The sequence below is a fragment of the Talpa europaea genome (assembly GCF_964194135.1).
Source record: "Talpa europaea genome assembly, chromosome: 7".
In the NCBI taxonomy this organism is placed as follows: domain Eukaryota; kingdom Metazoa; phylum Chordata; class Mammalia; order Eulipotyphla; family Talpidae; genus Talpa; species Talpa europaea.
The window spans coordinates 21,793,039-21,811,247 of NC_140074.1; the positions used below are offsets into that span (position 1 = coordinate 21,793,039).

The 18,209-nt window shown below is 42.3% G+C and overlaps 1 protein-coding gene across 3 annotated transcripts in view; it reads left to right on the forward strand.

The window, feature by feature from the left end:
* Window positions 1-18,209, forward strand: part of SLC24A2 (solute carrier family 24 member 2) — a gene marked incomplete at both ends in the record, with an annotated part of 240,254 nt that overhangs the window by 183,245 nt on the left and 38,800 nt on the right. For all 3 annotated transcript variants that reach the window (XM_084239149.1, XM_084239147.1, XM_084239148.1), the window contains 2 exons: window positions 15,650-15,748; window positions 17,215-17,333. In XM_084239149.1, coding sequence (XP_084095275.1) covers window positions 15,650-15,748; window positions 17,215-17,333 — 218 coding nt within the window. The remainder of the gene's footprint in view (window positions 1-15,649; window positions 15,749-17,214; window positions 17,334-18,209) is intronic.

An 18,209-nucleotide genomic window follows, 5' to 3' on the forward strand; every position in this document is an offset into this window, starting at 1 on the left:
CTGGAGCAGCTTCTTGGGCCACACCCAACCCACCTCCTCACCCTCCCAAAGCCAGTCAGAATTTTCTCCTCTGATTCTTTCTCTAACACATACTTATGACTCCACTCAGTAAGCACAAGACAATAGACTGGTGCACAGCCAGTTTAAAGGTGACCCCCCAAAAGAATTCATGCTCTGGTGGGGGACCTAAACAGAGATAAGTAGTATAGGGGTAGACCTGCGGTGCTGGGGAGACCCATGGAAGGCATCTCACTTAACTTTGGGTAATGAAGACAGGCTTCTCAGAAGAGGCAATATCTCCATTGCCTCCTTCCTGCTCCCCAAGATAACAACTATCTTATCACCCACCTGCTAATAATATGCTTACTTATTAATAACTGGGCACCTGCTCTGTTGGAGACATTTTGCTAGACCTGACAGATTAGTGAGCTGCCCTTCTCCCGAGGACTATATTTCCTTCAGTAACAAGGTGTTTCCAAGACAAAAATCAATTCCCTGGAAGTCATTTTTGTGGTGACTGCAGGTCCCCCTATGTGGACAGCCATCACTCTATCCCTCATGGTATGAGACTGTATATTCTTGAAAGAGCAACCTCCAGTTTTGACTTAAAGTTAATGATCCATCATTTATTTCTTGTCTACAGATACCCAAATTTTTTACCTTTCAGTGCCTGGGAAATCCTCAATAAATTGAACTTGATTTCCTTACTAAAATTACTCTGAGTGAAAATATAGAAAGTCATTTCAAAAGAAAACAAGTTTGTGTAATGGAGCAGATGGGTTAAAATAAGATGTCTTTCCACCAATGGCAGGATACAGAACTACTAAAATTTGCTCTTTGGAGACACATATTCATAGAGACATACGGTAGACACATAGAAGTTTGACTAGTATGTTGCAAAGAAAAAGGTGTGGGAGAGCTGCCTATTTTCTATTGGCCTAAACTTATTGCTACTTAACAAAAGCCATTTGCATAACAATAATTTCATCACCACTATTTTAAAAAGTCAATTGTCCTCATATATATAGGAGAAAAAAATATATATGGGGGAATAAAATATATATATATATATATATATATATATATATATGGGGAAAAAAGTTCTTGTGCTGTCAAAGACAAAAATAATAATCACCATTACTTTAATGAAATTAAGATTATGTTTCACAACAACCAACAGAATGAATATGGCCTTACATGAAGCATGGGGCCCTAAATTAGGCACATGGCTGAGTTTTGAAAACCCCCCATTATTTCTAAGAAATAAAAGCACCTTATGGTCACATAGTCTAGCCAGTCATTCGATGTTCTTAACTGCAATGAAACAGTCCACTTCTTTTTCAAAGAGAACATGAATTTTGGATACTGCCAATAGTTTTTTTCATTTCGCAAGATGTATCCTCCAAAAATATAGTACTAAACAGGCCATTATATTATCAGTGGCCTTCACATTATATTTTAATCCTTGCTTGAATGAATGAGACTGTGTTATTTATACTGACATACCAAGCAACATAGGTTCAATGCTTATTATTATATGGCGCAGAAAATCCAGATTTTAGTAGCTTAAGTCAAATGGAAATTTATTTCTCTCTTGAGTAAAATAAATTCTCAAGTAAAAGCTATCCAAAGGCAAGCTGGACCTGGCCTAGATGGACACACCACAATAATCCAAGGTCGAGGTTCCATCCCTTCTTCTGCTCCACCATCCTACTATGTGACTTTCAAACTCAAGGCACTCCATGGCCCAAGATGACTGCTACTAGAGCTCCAGGCATCAAATCTATATTCCAGAAAGGAGGAAGAGCCAAAGTTCTTTTCCCCAACTGTTTTATCTCCTTAAGGAGCCTTCCTTTTAGAAGCCTCTGAGTAAAATCTACCCAAAACCTAGTTAAATGGCTACACCTTGTTTCAAGGAAGCTTGAAAATGTAGTTTGTTAAAACTGGTTGATTTGCTATCCCCAGTAAAGTAGGCATTATTTCACTCTGAAATGAAAAGAGGAGATTGGATAGGCAACTTAAATCTCCACAATTGAGAAATATTTTTGTGCAACTATATGTTGATGGGGAAGACTTCAAACTGAGCAAGCTGAGGGAGATTAAGGGTCCATGTTAAATTTGAGAGGCCTGTGAGACATCCAAATGGAGATGTGGAGAAAGCAATGAATGTAGAGTCTAGAGCACAGGAGAGAGGTAGTGCTACTTAGATGTAAATTTGAGAGTTATAAATTATAGATGTCATTTAAAGCTACTTAACTGAATAAGAAAACCTAGCAAGTAAGAGCTCCCCTGCCCACCTGTGACTATGCAGGTGCCTCCTTTTTTCTTTCAACTTTTCCTGATAAACCTGTTCTTTTAAAATGTGAAAGAGAGAAAGAAAAAGAAAAGAAAACCTAGCTAATTACGGGCCTCCCAGTGGTGCAGCGGGTTGAGCGCAGCGCTGTGAAGCTGTCCACAGCCTTTGTGGCATGGGTTCGATTCCCAGCCAGCAAGGGAGATTCCCACATGGCGCAGCAGACCTCTCCTGTCTCACCTGCTGTTCCCTCAGCAGTGTATTTTGGTCTGTCTGCCTGTTCTGTTCCCCGCTCTGTCTCTGGTGAATCCTCTCACCCTCCCGTGCCTCTGGCCTGTACCCCAGCTCTTGTATAAATAAATAAAATCTTAAAAAAAAAAAAGAAAGAAAACCTAACTAATCGATAGGAAAAGGAGATCAGGGATTGACTCTGGGGACTCCAAAGTTTAAAGTCTAGGAAGAAGGAGCTGACCTAGCAAAGGAGTATGGGGTGGGCAGAGAACTAGGAGAGAATGGTGTCCCCAAAGCCAAGTGAAGAACATGTTTCAAAGGAGGGCAGTGAAAAGGTGAATAGTATCAATGACTTGACCAATAAGATCAAAGAATTATTGTAGTAGAAAGACAAAAACTGATGAACAGAAATTGAGATGCTTCAAATAGGGAGTTTGGAAGCGGTACATTTATTACTGGTGACAAGATCTAGGATATAACTGCAGGATTGTGTAGATGACGTGAGCTGGGGGAGAGAGTAGTTGGAGGTGAGTAGGTTAGGGCACTGCAGGCTCACCAATGGGAAGTTATCAGGGATAGTAATGAGAAGTTATCAAGGATAATGATGGGAGTGATGAGAGAAAAACAGTGAGCTGGGTTCTAATAACTTCAGGAATGAGGGATGGTGACTAGGAAGTTAGTTGTAGTGAAGGTGGCAGAGCTTATTGGCCATGCTTCAGAGACGGGGTGAGAAAGCCTCAGAAGTAATGAGGAAGGGGGTTGGGAGATGGAGCATTTAGAGAGACGAGCAGCTGCCTCTGGGTAGGGCTATGGGAGAAAGGCAGGCTTTGGAAAAAAATCAGGTATCATTTGGCACAGAAAAACAAAGAGAATATTTAAAGAAGAGGTTGAGGGTATAGATTTACTGATGGTAGGGGCAGGAGATTGAGTCAGCTCAGGGATTTTCAGAGTCACGTAAAGATGAGGGTCTGAGTGGTAATGGATGACCCAGAGGCTCTGCCCAGGCGAACAAAGGTGTCGCATGGAATAGGAGCAACCTAACAATACTTTAGAAGTCCTTGACTGAAACCTCTCTCTCGGGGTTGGCTCCATGGGCAATTTGCAGTGATAAAGTAGGGTTTTTCTTTCCAGGAAAAGGAAACCTTGGGGAATCCCGTTAAGTCTAGCTAGGGGTGGAGTAGTTTAGGAAGAAGATAAGCCTGCATCGATTCAGAGGGAGAGAGTTCAGGGCAGCACAAAAGACCTTTCTTCCAGACATGGCCAAAGATGCAATGGCTTACCTGAGAAGGAAGGTGTCCCCTTCTGTGGAGAAGCCAAGGAAGCCTCCATCAGAAGAGTGTTCCGGTAATGAGCACCTTGGTAGCCCTTCCAGTTCCAAGTCAAGATTCTGTCCTGTGCCTTTTATTAATGTGTTGGCAGACTTTGCATTCTGCTTTTAAGATTAAACCTTCTGAAAACATGTTCTTGCCCTTTGGTTAAGCTGCCACCACGATTGTGATGGGTAGGTTCCTGGGCCAGTGTCTGAAATGAAAGGCTTTATATTATTGGATCCAGTTTACAGCCAAATTCTTTCTTAATGTTATTAAATATAGTAAATAATGCATAGGATAGTTCCTGCAGAGTAGACCTTTCAGAGAATAAAAACTGTGTTCATTTTTGTTGTAAATCCAAGCTGAAAGCACAGTAGACATGTTAAAGAACAAATTTAATTTTTACTCTTCCTTTCTATTATGAAAAAGTACATGCATACATAGGCTAAAATGCAAACACTACATAAGAAGAGACAATATAAGTGATTTCATAAGTCCAGATTTCACGCATTCCTTAGAGTAAACCTCTTTTATCAGCTTTTTAATATGTTCTTTTTTTCTGCACACTGTTCTATACCTGGATTTTGTTTAGTAATATACCTTGGAAATACTTCCATATCAGCGCTTTTAGGTTACTTATTCTTTTTAGCAAATGCATAGTATTCCACTGTGTGGTCTTCCATGGTGGGTTCAATCAGTTATCTATTGGTAAGCACTTAGGATATTTGGTTTATTTATCTAGTTATTACAACACTACCACATGAGCATCTTCTTTGCCCATAAAGTAAGCATAGTAGAAGATAAACACATAGAAAATAAATTCCTAGACAGAGAAATGCCAGATCAAAAAATATACACCTTTCAGATTTTGAAAAAACATTGCCAAATTGCCCTCCAAATGAATTGGGACCGATTTATGGTTCCCTTAACAGTGAATGAAAGAGCCTTAAACTACAAATTTAAATAACTCCTTTGAACAGATTCAAACTGAGTTCATTACCAAGCAGATAAGCCATTATGTCCTATAAACCTTCTAATTTCCTTGGTTTAGAAACCTGAATTTTCACCAAAGTTGAGTCAAAGCCAGGGTGCAATTATGATCAGTCTGCATCCTCTCTATGTTAAATGACAGGCAAGTCCTCCTACCCAGACATTCCAATTTCCACCGCTGCATGTGCCCTTCTTGCCTCAAGACCATGGCTAGCCCTGCAGAGTCTGAGAATCACACAGCAAATTAACTTTCTACCATTCAGCTACCAAAGCAGGGAGACTCTAGTGTGCACAGACACCATTTCCAATACCATGTTATGTTTCATTCATTCCAGGTTTATGGTTTAACTCATTCAGTCCAACTTTCCATAACCAGAGGATTTTTTTGGGCACGTGAACAGATGCACTCTCTAATGCTCAGCCTTATCCTAGAAACAAATGTATTTGACTCACCTGTTATTTACCACATCACCTTTTTAGAGATGTATTCTTGCAAGCATCTCCCTGGGGCTGGATCTTAGGAAGACAGCAGTCTAATGAGTGTGCAAAACCAGAAGAACCTGCTAGTAACAGTATCAGATTTGTCAAAGAGACCAAACCAGCTGTGTGGGTAAATCTACTGTCTTCCTGAAAACCAGGACCAAGGAAGTCTTCTAATTAGAATACATCCAGCTTTTCAAATTTCATTGCAACTTATTTTCATGATCTCAAGTGTCAGCAGTAAAAGCAGAAAGATGGGACCTGGCAAGTAAAGGCAGATTTTGTCACATTGTATATAGAGAAGGTATTAAGTGGCAGCAGAAGGCAAATTGTGCTTATTTCTGACATCCCTAGAGCTTAAAATGTTAAGTTGCCTGCATTGGTCAAGCTTGAATACTGTTATTAAATATTTATAACATAATTTCCCACCCCCAGGAACCTTTCTTTAAAAAAAATAAATAAAAGTGGGAATCTGTTATACCAGGAAGTTGGCATGTTCAATTAAGCAGAGTAAGTTTCTCTTTTTTGATTAGATCAGAAGTGAATGGAATCATCTCATGTTTGTCATGGACACTAAACCTTCAGTCACACTCTCTGCATGTGTCAGCAATTCTCTTGCAAACCCACATTTCAAATGTGATTTATAGGCACCACATTACAAGGTAAGGTTGAGGGTTCTAAAAAAAAGAGAAAATAGGAACTCAAATTAACCAACAATTCACAGGCACATGAAATTCAGATTAGAGAAGATGATGTTTGTACTTGAAATAGTTAGTTGCTGTTGAATAATTGTTAGACTAATCTAGTATCTCTCACTTTACATCAAGATAAATAAGTGGGTATTATAGTGACTCATCATAGGAAGGCCTGTTTTGTTAAGTTCTGTTTTTTTATATGTCGAAATAACTATTCATCACATATTTATTGTGCATCTACTATTTGCCAGGTCCTAGGAACAAATCAAAATTCTGCCCAAATAAACAATATCATGACCCATCTGCAAAAAACATATCTAAGATCCAGGCTGACAAACTGACTCTGAAGAGACCATTAGATGGGAGTGGGGCCAGATGTTGGTAAGTGTTGGGATCTGAAGGCTGCCTAAGTAACATGATTCTTTATTCATTTATCTCTTAGATATCCACAGGGTGCAAAGGATAGGAACAAGAAGACATTCAAACTTCCTATCTGGCAGACCCTACCTGGCTCAGATCTCCAAAATTGAGATCAGACAAACCTCTTTGAGAATTTCTTTGTGTGAACTATTTGTAGCTGTGTATATAAGATAGAATGTCCAGAAAATAGTAAGTTCCTAAAATAAAGCAAGTGATCTAAAATGATAATGTGCATTAGCTTGCAGACAGAGTCAGCCTCAGCTAAGGTCATGAAATTGGCCCTTTTCCTGAAACACCATATCCTGCTATCTGATACCTGCTTTAAGTTTTTTAGCTAGTGAAATTCCAATTCTGCCTGGACTTGAGATTTTTTAAATGCAGTCTCAAAATAGACAAACACCAACAGTAAACACTATTAGGCTTTGGAATATTATCAGAGCGTTAACCAAGGAGAGAGTCTGGTGAGTTACTTGCAACACTCTTCTGATCCTTTTCTCTCCAACCCTTGGCACTCCAAGCACCTCTCTCACACACACACATGTACTTACACACATGCACACATACATACTCACACACTAACATTTCCTTCTTTGTTGTTTGTGTCAATGTTGTTATGTTCATAAATACTTATGGAGGCCCAAAAAAATAAGCACTGGGGAGACAGATGAAAAATAGCATCCTGTCCATGAGAAGCCACAGGCTAGTTGAGGAGAGGGTCAGTGAAAAGCTTCTGATAAGCTGGGGATCAGGGTGGAGGAAGATGATGGAGAAAGATCCCAGGTTGTCTTGTCAGACCAGGAATGGGACTCCAGGAAAGCTTCCTGAAAGATGTAATACCTGAAAGAGAGTCTTCAAAAGGGAATAAAACAAGCATATAAGGAGTGTGGAGCATTCCAAGTCATACACCAAATAAATCAGGCACAGGCAATGTGATTAAGAAAGTGGCAATGTGATTAAGAAGCTGCAGCCAACATCTGGTTGGATGGCTGGAACTAAGTGCTCAAAGGTAGAGTCACAGGAACTTGACCGATAATTGGATGTGAAAAGGGGGTATCTAGAAGGTGGCTGGAAAACACTAGGTATGTGGACATCACCAAGAGAAAACACAAACAGAAGAACACATTCCTAGGAGGGAAGATGACAGGTGGGACATGTTGACTTAACCATCAGAGGGACTTCAGAGGCCAAGGGAATGTATTCAGAAGTTCATTGCCTGAACATGGGCCAGAGGTCTGGACTTGGAAATCACTGACATTCTGGTTTTCTTGCAAGGAGTGAGTAAGACAGAACAAGGAGAGGCACTGAGGAACAAGGACACTGGAGGGATGCTTTTAGGAGCTTGTGAACATCAGAAAGTTTTAAGGAGAGTAGTGAGGGATACCCAGCCAGGTGGGGGTAGAAAGTAGCCAGGAGGGTAGTTATAGTGAAGTAATGCTACCAAATGCCAGTTGCAGAGCTAAGAAGTGAAGAAAGGAGCCAAGTTTCCCAAAGGCTTGACTCAGAAGGGAGGGCGAGACAGAGGTGAGCACCAGCAGGAAACCTGTTTGCAGTCAAGAGAAAGGATTCCAAGTTGAGAGACTGGCCGTGATTGTATGTTGAGGGGAGAGGGGCAGGAAAGGGAGAGTGATTGACGATGGTTAGGCAAAGTCCTTAGTGAGAGAAAAAATTGAAATAAAAGCAAAAATATCAATCTTTAAGATACCAAGTTTAGAAAAATATTGGAAATCTTCCCAAATATTTACAAAAGCACTCTGATATTTCCAGGATGATCCTTCTAGGGCAGATAGTGGAACCAGTTTACATGTATAGAGTCATTCTTTATGAGACGCTCCTAGAATCTTTCTTATGGAAAATTATTTTTTGAAGTCTTATTGAGGAAACCTAGCTATTTCATGTCATTAGGTGATATATTTGGCCACCACTTACGATTCAATGATGCATATATTCTGATTAATTACACAAACTAGTCCTATGACTACGTCTATAAATAAAATGACAAATTACGTTAATCATCTTTATAATGTGGTTCACTCCCAAAATATTTATTCATGTATGTCTTTAATTTATACAATGATGCATGTCAATTAATTCTCAATATAATTTGAAAAAAAAATCTAACTCACATCCCCAAAACATATTTAGTAAGACCTTTTGCAAAATACTTTATTACAATGCTAGTTTGACTTCCACTAATAGCCACGTAGTCAAACAGTTTTACATGGTGCTTCACAGAAGTCAGAAAAAATAATGGAAAGGTTGTACTTCAAAACTCAACTTAAGAATATAGGAGCTAATATTCCTTCTAGCTGCTGGGGAAGTGTCTTTCTTCTCTCCTGGAAATTGCACTATTCTCTCAAATTCCATCCCCTCCCAAGAAGGTCCTACCAGAACACAAATTTTAAGTCCGTATTTCTTGTCTCTTTCTGGCTGCAGGCTATGAACACTTCAAGGGCACCAGCTGGATCTCTTATTCACCAAACACTGCCTGGTACATAGCACAGGTTTGGTTAATATTTATAGAGTGGAAAGTTGTTTGTAACTTGTACCAACTTAGAAGGAAGCTCAGACTTCCCAGGGGAGCTGATCAAAGGGAGAGCTTCACTTTAATTCCATGAGTGTATCTGATGCTCCCAGCACTTTTCTCAGATACTTGTTGAGGGTTCCAAGATGGTGGAAAGAAATTTCCTTCCCCCGAGAAGCGAGACATTTGGGCAGCAAACTAGAATAAGGGCTGTGACAGTGGAACAATCACGTACCATAAGAAGGATGGACTTGCAGTCAGAAAGGAGAGGCATGGGTATATGGTAGAGAAACTTTCCAAGCTCTGCTCTCGACTGGGCTCATTGCACCTCCTCTTCTATCACAAAGTCTCCTTTCAGCGCCCACTTTGTCCATCCTGGTGATGCCAGAAGGGGTATGACTGATGTGCCCCTTTGTCTTCAACCTCTGAAGTGTGAACCTCTCATCCACCCCATTTCTCCTATGTATCTTCCGACAGTTCCTGAGGTTTTACATGGGGACCCTCAGCCCCATGGGCCCATAGGCTTAGGTGGACCTGAAAGGATTTACTTTGGGTCATTGGCCAGCAAGGAAAATGTGAAAAGAATTATTGCCTCACCTACTGGCCTAGAGACCATAAACTTACTGAGCCCTGCTAAGCCCTGGGGATCCAGTGGTGAGCAAAACCCATGAAAACCCCTTCCCCGTGGAGCATGGTTGCTATCCAAAAGCAATAGATAATCATTAGTAATGATACACTGTGTTAGATGATGATAAATGCTTTAGGGAAAATAAACTGGGGTGGGAAATGCTGGAGGAAAAAGCTGCAACTTTAAATAGGCTGCTCAGAGACACCCCTGGTAAGAAGGTGACATTAAATAATATTTGAAGGAGTTGAACGAGTGAGCCCCATGGTTCTCTGGGGAAGAACATTCCAGATAGAGGGACCAGCAACTGCCATGGGCCTGAGGTGGGACAGGGCACAGGGATTTCAAGAAACAACAAGGAGGTCAGCGTGACTGGGGCAGAGGGATGGAGGTGGGCTTCACTGGATAGAATCTGACAGGTTACCCTCAGGAATTTGACTTTCACTTGACCTTGGGGAGCCTCCCCTGTGGGATCATGTCAGAAAAGTGAGTGGCATGATCTGCTTATCACCATACTGGGGTGAGACCAACCCAGGGGATGGGGAGAGAAAGGTGAGCAGGGGAGACTGGTGAGGGGACCAGAATTGTTGCTGGGCTGAGGAGGGAGGGCCTAGTGGTCAGATTCAGAAATATTTTGAAAATAGACCCCGGGTTGGCAATGCACAGCATGAGGGATGTGAGAGAGAACGAGGCACCCCAAGTTTAGTGCTTGCTTATTGCCACGTCAGTTGGTGCCCGCCATCTCCAGATGATAACTTGTTCTCCTGACTTGCCTCTGTGCTTCCAGGGAAAAGGCAAGGAATAAGCAGGAGGAAAGTTCAGGTTCACTTTTGCCTTTTAAGTTCCTGCCAAGGCGTAAACATCAAGGACAGACAGGAAAGGCAGAACTGAAAATAGACTCAAAAGCACTCTTTTCAAATTTTCCCTTCTGTTTCTTTTTTTTTTCTTCCCTTCTCCCAAACCAACGTCTGTTCGCCAAGGTGTGTGTTCCTCTCCTCTGCATCCATCTCTCTCTCTTGTCCAGTCTTTCCTGTGTTGCTGATGCTCAGAATGTTCTGTGGCAGCCAGGAGCTCATCTGATCGCCAAGCCAGAGGGTTCCTGCACAGAACATTGCCTATTACAGACTTGGCAGGAAAGAGGTGAAGAAGTTTCCAGGGGCTGTTTTAATTAATTAACAGCAGAACAGAAGCAAAAATCATTTCCTGTGAGTGAACAGACCCTCCAAAGGTTATTTGGCGATGCAACTTGGAGCTTCTGTTTTACATCAGCGCACTTGGGTCAAGGATTTTGAATCCTGATTGTTTTTCTAAACTCTTTCTTACTCACATTAGGTCCTTATGCTTTGATAGTTTCCCTCCACACTTCCTTACCGCCCCCTCAACACACACTCCCTTGAGGACACTCAGCTGGTGTCTTCTGCAAATTTCAGACCAAGCTAAACTATATTAAATTGTGCGCCTAGGATTTGACGTAGGTGCCTCACGATTTGGGCAGAGTTTGCTATTTCTGAGACTTCAGTTATACAAATGTCTGTTGCTATATAAAAATCCAACACTTTAAGGGTTTACACCACAACAGAATATACTTTTCAATATTAAAAATCACCCTTGAAAAGTGCTCACCTTGAAAAGTACTCCAAAATGTCTTGATTCTTTCTCCCCAAGCACAAAGCTACGATTGTTTCTGAGCCCTGACCTTCCATGTCACCCTTATCCCTGCATGGAATTCATACCTAAAATAGGTTAGAGAAGGGACCCCTTTACTGCCAAGGTCATGTCAGATGTCTAGATGGCCCCCGGCATGTAGTAAATTCTCAGAAATTGTTACGCCAAAAGAGTTGTTATTATTATAGCAGTAAATGACAATACATCTTTCCAGAACTTACTGTAAATTAAGAAGTCTAATATTCAAAATCGAACTGATGTTTAGCAGCCTCAGAGGTGATGACCTTGGCAGTAAAAGGAAGGTTCAAGAACTGTATAAGATGGATGTTCTTTTTATTATCCCCAATTTAAAATCTTGAGACACCGAGGAGTTAAACCCATGAACATCAGTTTTTTTGAGCCAACGCAAATACCTGGTGCAGTGGCAGCCCCTCCTTGCCTGGCCTCTGTCCTTCCAGGCAATGGGAGAAAGCTGATCTCTCCATTATATGAGGGCAAAGGATCAATGTTTAAAATATAACAAAACAGCTCCATCACCTTGACCTTCTCTACTTTAGGAATATGTAAAGTGAGCCTCTCCCTAACTAGTTCTGGACCAACTTTCAGGGACTCACTAGAACCCAAACACTAATCCAGCAAGTCCCTCTGAAGCTTAAACTACTGAGTCAAGATATGGCTAATTCCCCAATATGGGAATGGAGAAAGATGTCAAAGACTCTCTTGTCACCTTTGCCCCTGAGCTTTTTGTTGGCTTAGCTTCCATTTTTCCTCTTACTTACAAAGGTCTTCCATGGCTGGATGTTGTGATAAATCCTCTAGATATATTGTCACATTTAACTCAGGAGCCAATGCCACTTGCATCCCTATTTAAAGAACAGGGAAACTGAGGCTCAGAAATATTCAGAAACTTAACAAAACACCCCCAAAATAATTGGAAGAGGCAGGGCTTATGCCCAGATCTACCCGCCTCTACATCACACCCATGTAATCACAATTCTGTACCCACCCAACTTCCCCACCCCTTTACTCCCCCACCCCCCAGCACAGACACCTGCTCCATGTTCTCCCCGGATTGTGACTTTGGGCTAAACACCACCCTCAAGGAGCACAACTGTGTAGTGAGTTCTGAAGGTAATACTCTAACTGCTGCTTTTCTAGAACTAGTCTTTAAGGGAAAATCCTTTTCGATTATGGAGCAGCCATTGTCAGCACCCAGAATGCAGTGTGGTTGCCAGATCAGGCTAATTGAGGTGGAAGAGGTGGGTGGAGAAGAGCACCTTTGCAGCTTTGCCTGTTAGCTGGGCAGTTGATACCCAGGAGAAAACAGGAAGACTGATCGCTGCCACTTTCAATACCATGGAAAATCTGTGCTGTCAGTGCAGGAGGAGAGTGGTAACACACCATGTGAAAGACTCCGCTGGCCTGTGAAAGCGTTTGAGAACCTATGAAGTCACAACTCTAGAATCATCTCCTACCCTGTTCCCAAATGCTCCCTTCAAGAATTTGGGCAAACAAGCCCATGAGTGATAGTAGCCAACTCTGCTTGGGAAGCTTTTCCCAGCAGAGAGCGTGGCCGATCCTTCCGTTCTTTCATGGCCCTTTTATTATCATCTCTCACTGGCATCCAGCCAAGCTTTGCAAAGATCCTTGTAACCACAAAGCCAGTGATTAGCTGGTTTCTATCAAATATTTTGTCTGCCAGGATTCATGACTTGGGGGCCTTACTTGGATTGGGTTATTTCAGGCTTTATTTCCATGGACTTATTTGTTCCCTCTTCTGAATGCTTTATTCTTATTTTATAGATCATTTTTAAATAGCAATTATTGATCATCTCCATTTAATAGTGCTGCAGACACTTTTAAGTTCAAATGATGACCCTGAAGCCACAGAATGGTTTTAATTTGTACAAGCATTATCTCCTATAAAGTCTCAGAACCTCCTCTTTCCCCTTCTGGGCCTTCCAGTGGATGGTATAAGGGTGTCTAGGAGTTGTCTTCCACAAGAACCCCCCCTTCAGGCCGAAAGCTGCAGAGGACTAGAAACCATGCTTCGTTGTCTATACAGTTACCAAATAAGGCTAGATTGGGCAGCCAGGAAAGTATCTTGCATCCATGCTGCCTGAACAACCTCTAGGCCATCACAACCCCCTTCCACCACCACCCCCCATCACCATCCTGCCCTCCTCTTCCTTCTTTGGAGTTCTTTATCTCTCCTTTTCCTTCTCTTTCTTGTTCCCTTTTTCCTCTTCTTTCTGCTGGTCCCTAGTCTCTTCTTTTTCCTTTTTCTTCCCAGAGTTTGTTTGGGAGTATAAATAGAAATAGTCAGGTTCAAAGGACCTTCATGGTGAACCTAATACTGACTCTCAGCATCTTTCAAAGTGAACAGCAGGGGCCTCCCCGGTGGCGCAGCGGTTGAGCGCTGGGTTGCGAAGCTGCCCACAGCCTCTGCAGCGCCGGTTCGATCCCCGGCTGCTCCCCGGCCACCGGAGGAGGGTCCCACATGGCACGCAGACCTCTTCTGCCACCCATTGCTACCCTCAGCAGTGTACTTCGTCCGTCTGCCTGCTCTGCTCCCCGCTCTGGCTCTGGAGAATTCACTCACCCTCCAAAAAAAAGAAACTTCTACGCTAAGAACTAAAATCCTCTCCACCCCAAACTTTAAAAAAAAAAAAAAAAGTGAACAGCAGGACTGCCCTGGCCGCCTAGGAGTTAAGACTCGGCATTATCACCATCACAGCCTGCGTTCTATCCCAGCCAGGGAGCTATCCACATGGTACAGCAGACCTCTCCTGTCTTGCCCACTGCTCCCTCAGCAGTGTATTCCAATAGATCTATCTGTTCTGCTCCCTACTCTGTCTCTGGTGAGTCCTCTCACCCCTGCATGTCTGGACTACACCCCAATTCTACTATGCAAAGAATTTTTTTAATTTTTTTAAAAGGGTGGACACCATGCCCATCAATTCATCCTTCTTTGTCATTCCCTATGATGCCCAAGCCACATGCTGACCTACTTTATTCGGTGTTTCCCTTTCTACCTCCTTTGAGAGTGTGGCCTGTGCTGTACAACAATGACCTGGGAGGAACTGACACCTAGGCACTTGTGTGGTAGCAAAGTGTCTAGGTTTATGACTGCTGGAACTTGTGAGCAGAAAGGGCTCTGTCCTGTGTCACCTTAACTTTTGGAATCAACTGATCCCACTCTAGCTTACAGTTTCTGTCATCCCCACCTGTCACACAAGTCACCACGATGACCACACCTCCGTGATTTCCACCCACAAGGAGCAGATGGAGAGGGGACCCCAACCTGCCATGCCCCATCCTAGGGAAGAAAGACTCTCCAAGAGAAGCATTTCGAAGGTTGATTTTGGTTTAGCTTTGGTCTACCTAGAAAAGTAGGATGAGATTCTCCCATTAATACAATGCTAGAGAATCTGGCCAAGAGCAAATGCCCAGTGGGACCCTATAGGACTGGCAATATTTTGAGGGACTCATCACCTCTGAACCCAAACGATAATCAGTCAGTTAAAAATGTGACTCCTTTGTGCCTTGAAAGCACCACTGGGGAGCAAACAAGGATTTAAAAAGAAGAAAATTGTGCTGTGTTTACTAATCTCCACACTTGTGCATGTTTTTTTTTTTCTGTGCTCGTTGCATGCATTTACACATTAATTATGTCAATAATGGAGAAGAACTGGAGCATTATACTTATGGTATAGCTGTTTTAAAATGATGCATTTGCAAATGGCATTTTTTTCCAACACCTTTCCCTTAGCGTCTCATCACTGACCGACATTATCTGCTGTGCTGTTGATCATCCTTTGCCCTAAATACCCAAATGGAATCAGTTGTCTCCTTTCTGCTTTCATTGCAGCTGACTCAGCTGATTCGGAAAGATGTGCTGCATGCTCCGGACTCATTTAGAAACTGCAGTGTTAATTAAGATAAATGTTTGAAAACCAAAGTCAAATCACAGGACCCCTGGGCTAGACTTTCCATTGTCAAAAGCCAATTCTCAAATAAGCGTCTAATCTGGAGAAATGGCTGCGCCAACAGAGCAGCCGGTTCCTTGGATCTGTTCTGGATCTCAACAGTAGGGGCCGCTTCAGGGATGATTGGTGCTTTTGTTTATTTTGTAAACAACTGGGAGGGAGGAAGAGGTCCAAGTCAAACCTTTCGTCTGTGGTCCAGCACCTTGAGATTTGCAAATAGAGAATTGGTCTGAAGAGTCCACAAAGGTAAGAAAGAGCCCTATGTGCAAGGCAGAGAGTGTGTGTGTGGGACAGAAGTGCTCCCCGCCACAGTGCAGCGTAACCAAGGCAGCCACGTGCCTGCGTAGCCAGTGCATCACCATTTGCCACCAGCCTCTCTCTTTATCTTCCGTCTCATTCTCTCTCCTTTCCACCACTTTCTCTGCTTCAGGAAGGTTCAGAGAAAAGGCTTCAATTCTCCATAAGATCGCCAAGAAGAAATGCCAGGTGGATGAGAACGAGAGGCAGAATGGGGCTGCCAATCACGTGGGTGAGTATAAGGAGACTCCATCCCAGCCTTCCTGCAGGGCACAGGGGAGCAAAGGAACAGGACCCCCCGTGGACACCTCTGACCCAGTGCAGATGCAGAAGCCTGGCGTCAGGCTGGGTGTCAGGGAGAATCCCACTACCCCAGTTGGGGACAGGACAGGAATGGACATAGCATGCCACCTAGTCTAGGGAAATTCCAAGAGGAGTAAATTGATTCTATGAGATGCCATATACAAGACATAAGGAAAGTTTGAAAATAAATGTTTAAAAATAAAACCAACTCCTAACCAGGTATCTCCATTGAGGTGTAGAAAACCAAGTCATTACATAAAGAGAACGCGTGCATGTGCGCGCGCACACAACACCTGCCATTTAATATTGAACAACAAGGGAGAGAACCCCCTTCTGAAGTTCTTGCCTGCCCACCAGATTTGACACCTTTAACACTGCCTACAGCACAGCAACTAAATTATCATGTGGTTTACTTTCTCACTCCTAAACTGAGGGGCAGGTCCCTGGAGATAACACCGCCTCTCCTTTCTTAAGAATTCAGCAATCCCAGACAGGTCTTTTTTGGTTAACTCTTTCTGAGCTCCAGTGTGACCAAAGAGTGACATTCAGGCATCTTATTTTAACTTGGAACATGATGTTCTTCCTCTCCTGTCTGTAACTGTAATATAGCTCTGTAATTCTAAATTCAAGCTAAATTTAACCTAATCTGGATCTCTGCTATAAACGATTCTATTGCCCAAAAAACTAAAATTATCTGCTGACAAAATTCAGCAGTGTTACATTCAAAATACATGACACTCCTTAGAAAAGTTTCTGCCTCTCCTGTTATCCTGACTTTTAACTCAGGGAAAAATCTTTGGCCAAGAAACAGTCAAGACTCTATGAGGTATGAAAAGAAATACTGGAAGGCAATAAGCTAAATGTGAACATTAGTTACTTCTTAAATTGGGAACTTAAATTATATATTCCCCTCTATTTCTTTAGGCTTCTATGAACTTGGGCAACTTTGTAGAATGAGCATATTTTGCTTTTCTATCATAAAAATGCAAAGACACACCACAGTAGTCTACTGTTTGCTTATGATATTTAAGTTCAATTGCACGACCTCTTTTTTTTACTTCGAGAGACATTGATAATGTCTCTCCTATGGAATGGATGAGTCAGCTTGGAGTAAAAGACTTAGATGCCTGGGTCCAGTCCCAGCCTCCTCCTATGACTGGATGGATGACCTTAGACATGGATCTAATCTTCCAGAAGGAAGGAGGTCACTCAAGTCCAAGGATCCACATGGCACTGACTGGGTCCCCAGATGAATCTGTAACTAAAAACTAATGTGTTCCTCTTCCTTGGCCCAACACCTTAGAATGTTCTTTTTAGTATGGCTCTTATACCCATTGACTCCATGTGCTTTCTTTGTGTGTGTCTGTCTGTGTGTGTGTCTGAATTATGTCACAGAAAAAATCGAGCTCCCAAATAGCACCAGCACAGAAGTTGAAATGACAACACCCAGTGATGCTTCGGAACCGGTACAAAATGGAAATCTCTCCCATAACGTTGAAGCTGCAGAAGCACAGGTATGGCTTTGCTGCCCTTGCTCTACTCGGCTGCTGTTCTTACTAATAGCTCCATTCTCTGCAGAGGTCCTGTTTCCAGCTGGGTGGGCAGCAGGCAGAGTCTTATTAGTACTTGTGTGCATTTCCCAGTTCCAGCCCAGGGCCCCACATACATCGGCAGTACCATTACTGAATGAATACACGTTTTGTAAGCCATTATTTCTCAGGAAGAGGTGGGAGGACTCATGCATCAACTATTCTGGGCATAAAAGTGCAGATCTCTGAGAAGCAGCACCCAGAAATCAATTAAATTTTTAGTTTGCTTCCCAGGTGATTCTTAATGCATCATAATGGTTGGTAGCTGCTGTAGTCTAATTCTTTTTCTGTGTCTTTACGGTCAAGGTTAAATAACAGAGAAACCACAGCCATCACACATCAGTGAGCCTCTTTGGCCTTCCCTGTGCCTGCAGTTGAAATTCATCCATGCTTTCTGGCACAATCCACTCACTGGTCAATGGTGCAACCAATAGGTAGCTGTTTGATCTAGTAGTTATAGTGCTTAACATTTACATGAACTAGGTGCCACAGATTTAAGGTAGGTGTGTATATATGCATCACCTTCCCACCTCACAGTATTGGGATTTAGTATCTCCATTTTATAGTTGAAGAAGCTGAAACTTAGAAAGATGACATCAGCAATCAAAATTATCTTGTTTATAGGTAGTGGAGCTGAAATCTGATCTCATGGCTATCTAGAAACAGTATCTGTACTATTTGTACCGTGCAACTCTGCCTCTAGCCCAAAAAAGGCAGAATCAAAAATTAGGTGGTGCTTGTTAGATTTCTGGCTCTCATCCTAATCAAATGAATTAGAATTTCTAAGAGTCCCAAATTTTC